Below are 16,933 nucleotides of genomic sequence, written 5' to 3'. Positions count from 1 at the left end.
AACTAAAAGAGTAAAAATTTGGGCTAGTGAAGTCAAACCTGAAAATACCTCATAGTCTTCAAAAACTTTTTTTTTTTTTTTTTTTTTTAAAAGATTTTATTTATTTATTTGAGAGAGAGAGAATGAGAGAGAGCACATGAAAGGGGGGAGAGTCAGAGGGAGAAGCAGACTCCCTGCCGAGCAGGGAGCCCGATGCGGGACTCGATCCAGGGACTCCAGGATCATGACCTGAGCCGAAGGCAGTCGCTCAACCAACTGAGCCACCCAGGCACCCAGTCTTCAAAAACTTTTTGCTGAACGTGTAACTAATATTGTTATAAGATTAAGTCGAATTAAAGTGGCTACTCTTATGAATCTAAATGTGAACAACTTCATGATTTGTAATGAGAGGAATTAATTTATTAATGTCTTTAACTTAGCATCAATGATGAGAAAAAAAAAGAATCCTTTGATGTTTTTTTTTCCTTTTGTTTCTAGAGATCATTGCCAGATGTCACACAAGGAACTTTTTTTTTTAAAGTTTTTTTATTGTTATGTTAATCACCATACATTACATCATTAGTTTTTGATGTAGTGTTCCATGACACACAAGGAACTTTTTAATAAAGTGATTTGACAACTTACTATTAATTAGTATACTCTTGTTTTACTGAAATGTGAATTCCTCTTTTGCCAACTAAACTAACCAGAAATACCCAGAGTCTGGACATGCATCTACATCTAAAAGCATATTACATACTATATATATATGGTATGTTATATGTAATGTATATGTATATATTACAATAATATGTAATGTATATGTATATATAGTATGTAATGTTTTTATTATAGTATGTAATATGTTTATATATAATATTATATATATATAAATAAAATATATTACATGTATTTGTTTATACCAGATATTTCTGTCTTTACCATTTAATTACAAAAGTTTAGGCAATAGAGTTAACTTTCAAAGTAATAAACCTAAGATGGTTAGTTACTTTTTTGAAAGAATTTATTAACTCAAAAGATAAACTGACCATAGAAGTAGGGACAAAAATGATATAATTAGTGGATTATTAATCTACAATGGGTTATTCTGGACTAGAGCTCTTTAGGTATATGTCACATGAGGAAGTCAACCAATCCCATGAAAATTCTTTAGTCTAATGTTTATCAAAGTGAAATCTTGGCATGGGAACCTCTGAGGAAGCTATACAGAGCTTCGGGATAAAAATGGCATGGCTTTATGCTAGTCAGTTTTTTAAGATGGGAAGTAATTGTATTTAAAAGGGACATTTCATGGCATAAACTGTAATATTTTCAGAAATTTCAGCATAAAAATAAGGCTTCAAATAAATATTACATTTGCAATGGCTAGCTTTGGGCATAAGAATATATAAATGTACTTTATTTGGGCCATCAGAGTTACTCCTGAAGAGAAGTACTGTCCTCTATCAGAGTTAGAATCCTGGGTTAGATGGACCGTTGTTTGATTGAAACAATTTGTTTCAGACTAATGTGTTCTGAAAGAGAAATACTAAATCAAGAAATACTTTCAGGGCAAAGTCTTTCTTAGTGGTTAGAATGTCATAATGGTCAAAAGTTTCTGCGGAAAGGAACTAAGGATTTTAAGCCAAATGAGAGTTTGCTTCATCTATAGTTGGCTAAAGGTTTTTTTTTAAAAATACGAAAATTATTGGGGCTCCCGGGTGGCTCAGTTGGTTAAGTGTCTGCCTTTGGCTCAGGTCATGATCCCAGGGTCCTAGGATCGAGCCCCGCATCGGGGTCCCTGCTCAGCGGGAAGCCTGCTTCTCTCTCTCCCACTCCCCCTGCTTGTGTTCCCTCTCTCGCTGTCTCTCTCCCTGTCAAATAAATAAATAAATAATCTTTTTTAAAAAATTCAAAAATTATCTTGTATTTCTGAAAATTCAGAGAAAAGTGGCCCTGGGAGTTATTAGAAGTTTGTTAGTTTGTGTGTGTTTAGTGTGTTCACAGTATCCCTGGAGACTTGCTCTTCTTAAGGTCAAAGTCTTCTACAAGTGCAAATGGATCCTGGTCTTCGGGGGTTAAAAATACAGAGTAAAGTTGGGAAGAACTTCAGAGATTTTCTAATTTAGCCTTCCACAGAGTAGAGAAATCTCCTCCTTGAACCTCCCTCTGGAAGGGGAGTCTTTTTGAGAAATGATTGGTTGGTTTAATTTAATTACTGCTGAATAATTTTCACAACTTTGCTTACAGACCGTGTTAGAGCTGGACAGAATGGAAATGTCCATGGATGCGGTAAGCACACATCTTACCTTTTACTGAAAGAATATTTTAAAATTGGCAGAAGCTCATCATAATGTCTTATAATTTCATTTTAAACTTTAAACTTAGTTTCAGAAAAAGTTTTATGAAAAAGATTTGTTGGATCAAGAGAAAGAAAGAGAAGAACTACTTCTTATGGAAATGGTACGTTGTTTTCGCATGCACACATACATACTTATTCCTGACCTATATTAGCTGGGCTTTGTTATGAATTACTTATTAGTCATTTTCTTCAATTTCACACTGCTGTTTTTCTTCCTAAATGATTAAAGAAGTGTCCTGATCTTTTGAAATCTCTTTTATGAACTGGAAGGAAAACTACATGTGAGAGCCTTTCAAAAAACAACTAACTTTGGGGTGCCTGGGTGGCTCCATCATTAAGCGTCTGCCTTCTGCTCAGGTCCTGATCCCAGGGTCCTGGGAGCGAGCACCACATCATGCTCCTTGCTCAGCAGGAAGCCTGCTTCTCCCTCTACCACTCCCCCTGCTTGTGTTCCCCCTCTCTCTGTCTATCTGTCAAAAAATAAATAAAATCTTTAAAAACAAAACAAAACAAAAAAACCACAACTACCTTATTGAAGTATATAATTGGCATACAATTAACTGCATATATATATAAAGTGTTCAATTTGATGAATTTTGACATACGGATAATCCATGAACCCATTGCTAGAATCAAAATGCCAAACATTTCCATCCCCTCAGAAGTTTCCTTGTGCCCCTTTGTAATCCCTATCTTCTACTCTGGTCCCCAAAAACCACTAATCTAGTTTCTATCACTATAAATTAGCTTGCAACTAGAATTTATATAAATTTGTTCATATATAGTATTTTCTGCTAATGTTTCTTTCCACCATCATAATTGTTTTGACATTCATCCATGCTGTTGAATATATCAATAGATCATTCCTTTTTATTTCTTAGTAGTATTCCATATTACAGACATACCACAGTTTGTTTACCCACCCCTTAATGAGCACTTGGGTTACTTCTAGTTTGGGCATGTTAGAAATAAAGCTGCTATGACCATTTATAAAGAAGTCTTTGGATGGACATATGCTTTGTTTTCTTTTGGGGAAATAAGTAGGAATGTAATGGCTGGATCATACGGTAGGGCATGCTTGACTTAAAAACAAACAAAAACTGTGCCATTTTACATACCCATCGGCTGTGGTGGAGGGCTTCAGTTACCCCATATCCTCTTAGCTTGATAGGGTGGGTATGTAATCGTGTCTCATTGGGCTTTCAAATTGTATATCCCTAATGCCTAATGATATTGAACATCTTTTTGTTTGTTTATTGGTCATCTTTATCTCTTATTTGATGAAGTCTGTTTTCAGATTTTTATTAAATTTTTTAAAAAGATTTTATTTAATTATCTGAGAGAGAGAATGAGAGAGAAAGCATGAGCAGGGGGGAGAGGGAGAAGCAGGCTCCTCACCGAGCAGGTAGCCTGAGCTGGGATCACAACATGCCGAAGGCAGATGTTTAACTGACTGAGGCACCCAAGTGCCCTTGTTTTCAGATTTTAAAGTGGATTGTTTTTCTTCAATTATTGAGATGTAAGGGTCCTTTATGTACTCTGAATACTACTTCTTTGTCAGATACACATTTTATGAGTATTTTCTTGGAGTTTGTGACTTACCTTTCACTTAATGGTGTCTTTTGAAGAGCACTTTTTAATTTTGATGAGGTTCGACTTAACAGTATTTTCTCTTTTGTTTATGCTTGTTTGTTACAAGAATCCTTTGTCTATCCCAAAATTACAAAGACTTTTTCCTATGTTTTCTTCTAGAAATTTTAGTTTTAGGTTTTACAGTTAGGTCTGTGATCCATTTCAATTAGTTTTATATATTTTTTTCATTTGAATATTCAATTATTCTAGCATCATTTGTTGAAAACTTCTCTTACTGAATTGCCTTAACATCTTTAAAAAAAAATTGTCCATATATGTATGTGTTTATTTCTTGACTCCTTATTCTGTTCCACTGATTTATATGTTTATCTTTTTGGCAATTCCAAACTGTCTTTATCGTAATAACATTACAGTAATTCTTGAAATCAGGTCAGTTAAGTTTTTCAACTTTGTTCTTTTTTAAATTGCTTTGGCCAGTCTAGGCCCTTTTCATTTTGATATAAAGTTTAGAATCAGTTGTCCATTTACATAAAAAGTTTGCTGGAATTTTTGTTAGGTTGTGTGTTAATTAGGATTGATAGATCAATTTGGATAATTGCTATCTTAACAGAGAATTTTTTAGTCCATGAACATTGTCTACCACTCCATTTGTTTAAATCTTCTTTACTTTTTTCTACATAATTTTGGTAGTGTTAAGTGTAGAGTTAAAGTCTTTTGTTAGATTTATTTCTAGGTATATTATGGTTTTGGGAATTATTATAAATGGAATTGTAATTTTTAATTTCACTTCCTAGAATTTTATTGCTGCTGTCAGTTACTGTTGATTTCTGTATATTAGTCTTGTATTTGTTCTAGAGTTGTTTCTTAGATTTAATAGGATTTTCTGCATGAGCTATTACATCCTCTTTAAGTATAGCAAGATTACTTCTTCCTATTCAGTGTTTATGCCTTTTATTTCTTATGTCTAGTTGCAAGGTCTAGGACTTCCAGTATAATAAAACACTTCCAGTTTAATAAAAGTGATGGAAGCATCATCCTTGTCATTTTACTGATTTTAGGGGGAAACAGCTCAATCTTTCACCATTAAGTATGATACTACCAAGAGGTTTTATGTGGGTGCCCTTTATCAAATTGTGGAAATTCCCTCCTATTCCTAGTCTGGGAGTTTTTATGAATGATTATCGAATTTTGTCCAATGCTCTTTCTGCATATTTTTAAAATTTTTTTAAATTTTTGTTTATTTATTTGATAGAGACAGTGAGAGCAGGAACACAAGCAGGGGGAGTGGGAGAGGGGGAAGCAGGCTTCCCGCTGAGCAGGGAGCCCAGTGCAGGGCTCGATCCCAGGACCCCGGGATCATGACCTGAGCCGAAGGCAGACACTTAACGGCTGAGCCACCCAGGCGCCCCCTCTTTCTGCATATTTAGAAGTGATACTTGTTTTTTTCTACTTCATCCTGTTAAGACACTGAATTACATTGATCTTTTCAATGCCTAAATCAATCTTATATTTTAGGGATAAGCTCTACCTGGTGACGGTATATTGTTCTTTTCTCTTTTGTTGGATTCTTGGCTAATTTTTTTTAAAATTTTTTATTTATTTATTTGAGACAGAGAGAATGAGAGACAGAGAGCATGAGGGGAGGAGGGTCAGAGGGAGAAGCAGACTCCCTGCCGAGCAGGGAGCCTGATGCGGGACTCGATCCGGGGACTCCAGGATCATGACCTGAGCCGAAGGCAGTCGCTTAACCAGCTGAGCCACCCAGGCGCCCTCTTGGCTAATTTTTAATAGTCATCTATATTCAAAGTGAAACTGGTCTATAATTTCCTTTTTGGTCATTTTTGGGGTCTTTTAAATTTGGTATTAGAGTTATTCTGGCCTTATAAAATGAAATGTGTAGTATTACCACTTCCTCTGTTTTCTGGTGGAGTATGTATAAAATTGGTCTTATTTTTTCTTTGAGCTTTTGATAGAATTCACTAGTGGAACAGTCAAGGCCCAAAGTGTTCATTTTATTTTGCTTAAAGATTTTATTTATTTATTTGACAGAGAGACAGAGCCAGAGAGGGAACACAAGCAGGGGGAGTGGGAGAGGGAGAGCAGGCTTCCTGCAGAGCAGGGAGCCCGATGCGGGGCTCGATCCCAGGACCCTGGGATCATGACCTGAGCTGAAGGCAGACGCTTAATGACTGAGCCACCCAGGCGCCCTGCAAAGTGTTCATTTTAGAAAGGATTTTGACAATTGATTCAACTACTTTAATAGATATAAAACTGTTTAAATTTTCTATTTCTTCTTTTGTAAATTTGGTAAGTTGCTTCCCACACCCAAAATTCTTTGTCATCTAAGCTGTCAAATTTGTTGCCATAAAGTTGTTTATATTCTTATATTCTTCTAATGTATATCAGATCCATGGTGACAACCCCTGTTTCATTCTTATCTTAGTGGCTGGTGTTCTTTCTCTCTTTCCCCTTCTCTCTCTCTCTCCCTTTCAGAATTGTTTTTTGGTGGTTTCTCTAGAGGTTACAATATACTTAACCTTTCAAAGTCTACCTATTATTAATGTTGTACCACTTCATTTAATAATGATGTGGATCTCTCTACCCTTTCTTTATGTTAAAATTTTTATGTGAATTATATCTGTATTGAAAACCCCACCAGTCAGTTGTCTCATGACAGCTGATTCTAAACTTTGCTCTAAGTTGTGATATGTACCTTTGAAGAATTTAAGAGAGTGAACTTCTGTGTTCACTTTCTTATTTTTACCATTTCTAGTACTTTCTTTCATTGCTCAGGATCCAAACTTCCCTCTGTTACTTTTTTTTTCCCCCTTCAGCCTGAAGAATTGTCTTTAGTTGTTCTTGGGATGTAGTATTTTGTGACATATTTTCTTAGTTTTCCCTAATCTGAAATACAGTGTTATCTGCCTTTGTCCCTGAAGGATAGTTTCACTAGATAGGGAATTCTGGGTTGATAGCCTTTTTCTTACTGTACTTTATAGATGTGTGTTCTAGTCTCCAGAGCATCTGATAAAATATTAGCTTTCATTCAAATTACTGTTCTGTGTGTAATGTTGCTTTTCTCTGGCTACTTTGAAGATTTTTTTCTTTTATCCTTGTTTTTAGCAGTTTGCTTTTGATGTGTTTAGGCATAATTGACTTCAAATTTATCTGTTTTTGGATTTCCTTAGCTTCCTGAATCTGTAAACGTGTATTATTTCCCAAATTTGAGAAGGTTTGAAACATTATTTATTTAAATTTGTGTTCATTCTTCAGGGCGCTTGGGTGGCTCATTCAGTTGAGCATCCAACTCTTGATTTCAGCTCAGGTCATGATTTCAGTGTTGTGAGATCGAGCCCTGTGTCGGGCTCCAGGTGCAGTGAGGAGGCTGCTTGAAGATTCTCTCCCCCTTCCCCTCCCCCCACTTGCACACACTTGTGTGCATGCTCTCTCTCTCTAAAATAAATAAATCTTTTAAAAAATAAATAAATATGTGTTCACTCGTCTACTTCTGGGTCTTCAATTACACATGTAAGATCTTTTGATATTGCCCCACAGGTCCGTGAGGTTTTGTTCTTTTTTTTTTTTTTCTTAAACTTTGTTACTCAGAGTGAATAATTTCTGTTGATCCGTCTTCAATGTCACTGACTCTTTCCTGTCCTCCCCAATTCAGCTTCCAAGCTTATCCAGTGTTTTTATTCCCAGTGCTGTATTTTTCAGTTCTCAAATTCCCATTTATTTCTTCTTTATATGTTCTGTCTTTCTGTGGAGAATTGTGCTGTGAGATTAAACACTTAAGTGGAAATCTTTGAAAAGCAATCACATTGCTTTAGCAGCCTTCTGAGACAAAGATCAAAGTTCAGGATAGAGGTTGTAGAGCATAAGCAGGCTTTAAAAATTTTTAGGACTCAATGACCTAAACCCAAGACAAAAATCAGGTAATAGAAAAAGACCCACAGATGATACTGGTATTAGAGTTAGCAGAAAAGAACTTTAAGACAACATGACCCAGATAATAGAGGAAAAGGTGGACAAAATAGATAACACTACTTGTGAGCCCACTTAATAATATTTTAATTTTCAGTTTTACATGTTTTATTTCAGTGTTAGAGATTCCATTTGGTTCTTTTTTTATGCAGACCAATTCTATATGGAAATTTTTTTAATCTGTTGTCTATTTTCTCCCTGTTTTTCTTTACATATACAACTAAATAGAATGTGTGTTCTCCAGTTGTCAAATGTATGGGGGTTTTTTTGTTTGTTTTTAAATTTTAAGTAGGCTCCATGACCAACGTGGGGCTTGAACTCATGACCCTGAGATCAAGAGTTGCATGCTCTACTGACTGATCCAGCCAGGCTCCCTGAGTGTAGTGTTTTAGATGTGTCAGGTATGCTAATTTTGCTCAGAACTTGGTATGTTCATGATTTTCTTGCCTACTTGTTCTGTTTTTTTGGGAAAAAGGACTCCTTTGAGTTTTGATAACATTTTGTTTCTGGATCTGGAAGCTGGTTATATAGGTGTATTCATTTTGGGAGAATTCATTGAGCTATGCACTTATAATTTATGCACTTAATGTATGTTATACTTCAGTGAAACATTTAAAAATATCCAAAAGACCATTTCTTTTTCTCTCGGTCCTTTTAAAGAAAAATATTACTTTGCCACTTACCAATCAGAAATGAAAATGACTAATAGTAACAAATATTTTGCCGGTGAGAATTGGCAGATGTCTTCTAGAATATAAATGCTCATTACAACAAGATACTACACTCATTGTTTTAGCTTGACAAACCCCCAAGGGCACAATTCTGTAGATGTTAAAAGAATACAAATCTGAAAGAACCTTGACTTCTTTTGACAGTAACTTGGAAAAAATAATTCTTTTCCAAGGCAGTTTTGTGAACTGTATTTGTATCTGTAAAGCTTAGAATAATTTTCTAAATCTATATATGCTTACCTTTAATGCTAACATACTGTTTTCATAATAGGAACAATTAGAGAAAGAGAAGCAACAGAATGATGGGAGGCCCATGAGTGATAAAACCTTTGAAAAGAAACGTAAGTGGTTTTCCTGTGTCTTCACCACTAAGTCATACAATTAATGTTGCATCCTGGCATTCTGAAAACCCATGCTGATTTTCAGATTTGATATGGGAAATTGCTTTTCTTTCTTTCATTTTCTAAAATTTGTTTATGCAAACAATGAATCATGGAACACTACATCAAAAACTAATGATATACTGTATGGTGAGTAACATAACATAATAAAAAAATTTTTTTTAAAAGTTGTTTTCAAAAATTGGCTGCTTCATGTGGTACTGACTTAGGAATACATGAATAAATGGTGCAAGTCAGTGTGGAGGTTCATATTCTTCAAAGGAAAACTTAAAGTCTGGTAACAGCAGTACGACTGTGAAATTGGTCACTGAATAGTGAAGTTTGAAATATGTAATATGTAAATATATAAAGTAAGAATATTTGGGAAAGAGCATGCTGTTTAGCTAGGGACAGGGACTCATGTTCTCCATGTTGTCTTGCATGTGTATATGGAGATTAGGAGCTCAGAGGAAATTACAGAATTTAAAACAGAGTTTGTTTTAGGTAGAGACACTAAGACACCAACAACTCTGCCTAAGAGCATCCCTATTTCTGTTCCTGGACCTTCTGGAACAAGCACCCCATCAACAAGTAAGAGACAACTTCTTTTTATGTCTCCTTTTCCCCTTTTCTAAAAATTTATTACAGGGAAAGTCGCTCCATGGGATGAAATTCTAAAATGCTTTTTACCTTTTATCATTTCATTATTTCAGGAGTTCTTGATGGGCAGTAGGAGTAAGAGATAGTCCAGTTAGCTCAAACTAAGGAAAGGAAGCTGTACACATTTGTGCCTAATGAAAGTGGGGTTGGGGTTGGCAAGGGGATGGGGTTGGCGCAACTAAGGATGAACTGAACAGCTGCATTTTCCTTCTGCTTATTACTCCAGGCAAAGAAATCAAGAAATCCAAACTGATTCGAAGCCAGTCTTTTAATAATCAAGCTTTTCATGCAAAATATGGCAACTTAGACAAGTGTCCTAGGTATGATCTGTCAGCTATTCATGTTTTAATCCAAGTTTTATTTTATAGTTACCATCTTTATTAATGTGAAATCAGGATTAATTTTGAGTTTTGTATAAGTCAGTAAATTGTAAGATTTCTTCTGTAAGATTCTCTATGAAAAAACCTGTAGTCTACCTATTTGTATAGGAACAGGTATTCTGGCATTCTAGAAAAATTACCGCCATGGTGCTGTATAATGACATCATGGGATCCATATACTGTTTTATGAGGGAGGTGGTGCTCTATCACATACGCCACTCAGCCTCTAAGTGCGTATGGACGTGCCCCATTTGATAAGTGGATGTGGACATCCACATGCTGTTGATACTGTTTCTTTCTATATAGAGAAGCCATTGGCATGTGTCTGTGGTAAAGAGATCACAACCATTCTTCTTACAATAGATGAATGTCTGGTTTCCCCTTTTGCCCCACAGACTGAATTACAAATATAAACAGTTAAGATTAGGAGAGAATCAGCAAAAAATCAATGGCCATAATTTGTTATAAATGTTGTACATATATAGTATGTAACAGCTGCATACCAATCAACAAAACTAATTTTAAGTAAACATAATTGTTTTTAAAAGTATTTATTGAGAAAAATAACATGGTATGGGAAAAATATGTTTTTCTTTTGCTAAAGATAGCTTACTCTAGATTTTCAGCTATATCTTTGGACATTCTCAATAGATCTATCTGGAGTGATCTTGAGATGGACAAAAGAGATTAGAACTGAAGATAAGTTATTTCCAGGAAAATTTTACCCATATTCTCTGTCTTAGCTGAGCAGAGAGAAAAACTTTAAGGAAATGCTTTTAAGTTAAAGACAAAGGAATTGTTGGGAGGCATGGAATGTAAACAATAAATGAGAAGTAATAGTAGCAAATGTGCTTCATCAGAAGTAACGGGAAGCATTAAAAAAGATTAGAAAAGACCAAGTGCCTAATGACTGGAGTGAAAGAAGCATATTCTTGTATTTTAAACTAAATCACGTTCTTTTCTAGTAAAAGTTCTACAGCAGGATATACACCTTCTGTCTCAGGGTTAGGAAAGACTTCTGTGATTTCACTGACTGGTAAGTAGAAATCTGAGCTCTTCAAAAAATTGCTAAGTATAATGAAATGTTATTTTCTTTACATGATATACTTCTTTATTTCTAGATACAGTGTTTTTCCTAGGCTTACCTCTTTATCAAATGCCCAAATATTTAAATTTTTCCCTAGCAACTAAGAAAATACTTGACTATGCCATTTTGTTTTCACTGTCAAAACTCAGCATTCAGTGCTTTTGAAAGAGAAAGGACAGTAATAGGGTAGGTTTTTCCATAATCCGAGGGCCTCCTGGGGGCACAGATTACATGTTTTTGCAATAATTTTTAAGGAAGTTAAAAACAGTAGGGCTTCATGGTGGATCATATGCAGCCAAACATTTACAGTATTATATATTTGAATGTTTATACCAGGGGTCAGCAAGCTTTTCCTGTAAAGAGCCAGGTAGTAAATATTTTCAGCTTTTTTGGTTAAAATTGTTTCTGTCACTATTATTCAACTCTGCTGTTGAGCAAAAAGCAGCCATAGACAGTACATAATGAATAGGTATGGTTATATTCCAATAAAATTTTAGGCAGCAGGCAAGACTTGGCTCACAGACTGATAGCTTGCTGAATTCTGGCTTATATAATAGAACACAGACTTATACTATGAATAAGGGAAAATATATCGCTAAAAATTACTAGTGGCTCTAAGTATATTTTTAAGTTTTTATCTTAGAGTATTGGCTAAAAAATATAGTATTGATCTATGGTCAGTTTTTAGTGTAAAGAATAGCAAACAAAGGTCTGAAATTTTTTAAGTTTGGTCACATTTCCTTTTCAAGGTTACGTTTTTTGAATATTTTGTCTTTCTCTTACCTCTTACTGTGTTCTTATTCTCATGAAAAGTAGATATACCCTTACTGGCTGTTCTATAAGCAGTATGTTCTCATTTGCCAGATCAGAAAAATCTTTCTAATATTAAAGCACTGACATTCATATACCCTGTATAGAGTGGTTCTACAAGACAGACTATGAGTAGCATAAGAAACCTGAATGAATTTGATAACAGGAAGCTTTTGAACTAAAGTTATCAACAATTCTTGAAGTGAGGGCTATAAATAATAAAACTGTTGTTTACTTTTATCATAGCAAATCAGTGAATTCTTTAGGAGATACTAAGGGAACATTCAGGGTTTGTGAACTTTATATACGGAGCGTCTTTAAGAATTGTAAGTATATATGGAAAGTCAGTTTGAATTAGCTCAGCTTGGAGCTAAATGGTGCAGATGATTATTGATATCCATAAATGGTTCTTCAGACTTGCATGGATCCAATTTGGCTTCTTTTTCTTTTTTTTTTTTTTTTTTTAAAGATTTTATTTATTTATTTGACAGGGACAGACACAGCGAAAGAGGGAACACAAGCAGGGGGAGTGGGAGAGGGAGAAGCAGGCTTCCCGCGGAGCAGGGAGCCCGATGTGGGACTCGATCCCAGGACGCTGGGATCATGACCTGAGCCGAAGGCAGACGCTTAACGACTGAGCCACCCAGGCGCCCTCAATTTGGCTTCTTGAAGATGAATTCAAATGAGCATATTTATTCATGAGCTTCTAACAATCCTTTCCCAGAAATTTCTTTGCTTAAGTCATTAAGAATATTGATTCAGAATGTTTTTTTTTTTTTTTTAAAGATTTTACTTATGTATTTGACAGAGAGAGTGAGAGACAGTGAGAGGGAACACAAGCAGGGGGAGTGGGAAGCAGGCTTCCCGCCGGGCAGGGAGCCTGATGCAGGGCTCAATCCCAGGACCCTGGGATCATGACTTGAGCCGAAGGCAGATGCTTAACCGACTGAGCCACCCAAGCGCCCCATGATTCAGAATGGTTTTTTATAAGTTTCAATTATTTTGTGCACTAATTTCTTCAGTTTTTACTTTGCTAGTTCTTAAGTCACCTTGAGAATCAAGAGTGTGTATGTGATCTACTGATCCGTAAAACTTAACATCCAGAGTCTTAAATAAAATAATGTATTTTATAAGGGTAAATCTTTTATTAAAATATTTGGAAAATATTCTGTCTTAAGGGTTCAATATTATTTTGGGGAGAGGGAATATTGGTTGAATGAAATCTCTTCTAGGTTATTGTATATTGCTTAATGAAGTACAGACTGAGGAAAAAGTCGTTACACAATTACACATCTGATCTACAAAGAGAAAAAGGGAGCAAAATGTCTTTTTACAAACGTATTAGATGTTCACATAGAGAAGAGATTTTACTTACTTTGGGACTTAAGGCAGGCTTCAAGATGTTTATGTCATTTGGGATGAAGCCTAAGGTATGCTGGGATTTCTGACGGGCAGAGAAGTGTATGGAATAACATCCTATTCAGAGTACGTGTCATAAGGAGGACGTGTCAATGTCTTGAGGAAGTAGCAGTAGGCCAGTTTGTCTGGAGCACAGAGTTGAGTGTAGAAGAGTGGGGTAAAGAAAGCTGAAATGAAAGGTCAGAGTTATCGCTTGGAAGGTCAAATTGAGTATTTGTTACTTAATAGGAACCCATCGGTAATTGGTGACTTTTGCCTGTCTTCAATTCATCCAAGGCTATGTGGGTACAACAGACTGGGGGAAATACGAAGGGAATGCTAGTAAGGATTCAGGGAAACGAACGGCAATGTATCCATTAGTGGGTATGAAAATGCATGGAACCTTTTTGGAAAACAGTTTGGTAAAGTTCATCAAGAATCCTAGTTTTAAAAAGTAGTCTTTGAGTAAAGCAATCCCATTTCTAGTGACCTGTCATGAAATAGTAGGATAAAATACATGAAACGTGATAAAATGTATCATAGTTTGTACCTTTGGTATGGTGTGATAAAAATAGCACTTTACCTTTGTCACCCTTCTTCAAACCTACAACCTTAAGAAGAGCATCCACTAAATTCTAATAGAAGGGCATCCTGCAAAACGTTTGGCCAGTACCTCTCAAAACTGGTAAGGTCACCAAAAACAAAGAAAGGCTCAGGAGAGCCGACAAGTGAAGGTAATGTTGTATACTGGATGGATCCTGAGACAGAAGCAGACATTAGGCAAAAACTAAGGAAATCTGAGATCACTATGGATTTTAGTTAATAATAATAATAATAATAATAATAATGTCTCATTACTGGCTCATTCCCTGTAACAAGTGTAGCATACTAGAGTGAAGTGTTAGGAGAGGAAACCGAGTTAAGGGGGTGGATGAAAATTCTCTGTATTATCTTCTCAATTTTTCTGTAAATCTAAACTTTTACAAAATAAAGTCTATTTTAAAAAATAACTTTTATAGTAACTTCAAAAACATTAAGTCTTCAGGGATAAATTTAACAAAATGTGTATTCTGTGTACACTAAAAAATTCAAAACATTGCTGAATGAAATTAAAGAAGACCTAAATAAATGGAGAGAGATACTGTGTTTTTGAATGGAAAAACCTGACATTGTTATGATGTCAGTTCCTTTTAAATTAAGCCAGAGATTTAATGCAATCCTCATCAAAATTCCAGTAGGCTTTTTGTAGAAATGTATAAGCTGATTCTAAAATCTAAATTGAAATGCACAGAACTGTGGATAGCCAAAACCATTTTGAAAAAGAAAACCAAATTTAGAGAGCTTAAACTGCCTGATCTCAACACTTGCTAGAAAGCTTCAGTAGTCAAGATGGGAGTGTCTACACTGACATATATAGGCAGTTGAGTTTCCACAAAGACTCCAGGATAAATCAGTGGTAATGGGATAGTATTTTCAAAAAATGATGCTGCATAATACCCTCTAGTTCCATCCACATCATTGCAAAGATTTCATTCTTTTTGATGGCTGATATTCCATTGTATAGTTATACCACATCTTCTTTATCCATTCATCTGTTGATGGACATCTGAGCTCTTTCCATATTTTGGCTATTGTGGACATGGCTGCTATAAACATTGGGGTGCATGTGCCCCTCAAATCACTCTGTGTTCTTTGGATATCTAAATTTAAAAAAAACAAAAACAAAGCAAAGTGACCCTCAATCCTTATCTCACACTACACACAAAATTATCTCAAAATGCATGATAAACCTAAGCATAAAAGCTAAAACTATGACATTTCTGAAGAAAATATTACAGAAGGAAGTCTTTGTGATTTGGGAATAGACAGAGATTTCCCCAAACCATAAAAGAAAAAGTTAACATACTGGACTTTATCAGAATTTAAGACTGCTCTTTGAAATAGAGCATGAACAAAATAAAAGGCAGGACACAGATTGTAAGAAAATAATCATATTACATATACCTGACAAAGGACTTATATTCAGGATAAACAAAAGAAATCTTTAGAACTAATTGGTCAGCACTGTCAAGTGCGTGCAAGGATATAGAGCAACTCTCCAGAATGCTTATTCATTGCTCATGGAAATGCAAAATGGTACAACCACTTTGGAAACAGTTTGGCAGTTTTTTTTTTTTTTTTTTTTAACATATTATTATTTGTTTCAGGGGTATGGGTCTGTGCTTCATCAGTCTTACACAATTCACAGCACTTACCATAGCACATACCCTCCCCAATGTCCATCACCCAGCCACCCCATCCCTCCCACCACCCACCCTCCACTCCAGCGACCCTCAGTTTGTTTCCTGAGATTAAGAGTCTCTTATGGTTTGTCTCCCTCTCTGGTTTCGTCTTGTTTTATTTTTCCCTCCCTTCCCCTATGATCCTCTGTCTTATTTCTCAGATTCCTCATATCAGTGAGATCATATGATAATTGTCTTTCTCTGATTGATTTATTTCGCTTGGCATAATACCCTCTAGTTCCATCCACGTCATTGCAAATGGCAAGATTTCATTTTTTTTTTGATGCCTGCATAATATTCCATTGTATATGTGTATACCACATCTTCTTTATCCATTCATCTGTTGATGGATATCTAGGCTCTTTCCATAGTTTGGCTGTTGTGGACATTGCTGCTATAAACATTGGGGTGCACATGCCCCTTCGGATCCCTACATTTGTATCTTTGGGGTAAATACCCAGTAGTGCAATTGCTGGGTCATAGGGTAGCTCTATTTTTGACTTTCTGAGGAACCTCCATACTGTTTTCCAGAGTGGCTGCACCAGCTTGCATTCCCACCAACAGTGTAAGAGGGTTCCCCTTTCTCCGCATCCTCTTCAACATCTGTCATTTCCTGATTTGTTAATTTTAGCCTTTCTGACTGGTGTGAGGTGGTATCTCATTGAGGTTTTGACTTGTATTTCCCTGATGCCGAGTGATGTTGAGCACTTTTTCATGTGTTTGTTTGGATGTCTTCTTTGCAGAAATCTGTTCATGTCTTCTCCTCATTTCTTGACTGGATTATTTGTTCTTTGGGTGTTGAGTTTGATGAGTTCTTTATAGATTTCGGATACTAGCCCTTTATCTGATATGTCATTTGCAAATATCTTCTCCCATTCTGTCAATTGTCTTTTGGTTTTGTTGACTGTTTCCTTTGCTGTGCAGAAGCTTTTTATCTTGATGAAGTCCCAATAGTTCAATTTTGCCCTTGCTTCCCTTGCCTTTGCCAATGTGTCTAGGAAGAAGTTGCTGCGGCTGAGGTCGAATTTTTGGCAGTTTCTTATGAAGCTAAATATACACCTACTATGTGATCCAGCAATTTCACTCCTAGGCTTTTATTTATAAGAAATGAAAACACATATCCATACCCAGACTTGTACACAATTGTTCATAGCAGCTTTCTTTGTAATCGTCAAAAACTGGAAACAATCCAAATGTCATTCAACAGGAGAATGGCTAAACAAATTTTGGCATATCCATACAATGGCACATCAGTCAGCAATGAAGGGGAACGAAGTATTGATACAC

At 35.7% G+C, this 16,933-nt stretch overlaps 1 protein-coding gene across 1 annotated transcript in view; it reads left to right on the top strand.

The window, feature by feature from the left end:
• PPP4R4 (protein phosphatase 4 regulatory subunit 4) overlaps positions 1–16,933 on the top strand; it is a 105,226-nt gene that overhangs the window by 84,119 nt on the left and 4,174 nt on the right. Inside the window, exons 18-23 of the mRNA XM_021679663.2 lie at positions 2,230–2,271; positions 2,368–2,442; positions 8,921–8,990; positions 9,534–9,620; positions 9,916–10,009; positions 11,035–11,105. Coding sequence (XP_021535338.1) covers positions 2,230–2,271; positions 2,368–2,442; positions 8,921–8,990; positions 9,534–9,620; positions 9,916–10,009; positions 11,035–11,105 — 439 coding nt within the window. The remainder of the gene's footprint in view (positions 1–2,229; positions 2,272–2,367; positions 2,443–8,920; positions 8,991–9,533; positions 9,621–9,915; positions 10,010–11,034; positions 11,106–16,933) is intronic.

The sequence above is a fragment of the Neomonachus schauinslandi genome, chromosome 9 (assembly GCF_002201575.2).
Source record: "Neomonachus schauinslandi chromosome 9, ASM220157v2, whole genome shotgun sequence".
Taxonomy (NCBI): domain Eukaryota; kingdom Metazoa; phylum Chordata; class Mammalia; order Carnivora; family Phocidae; genus Neomonachus; species Neomonachus schauinslandi.
Note: the sequence above shows the minus strand (reverse complement) of the source record. Positions and strands in the feature narration are given on the sequence as shown.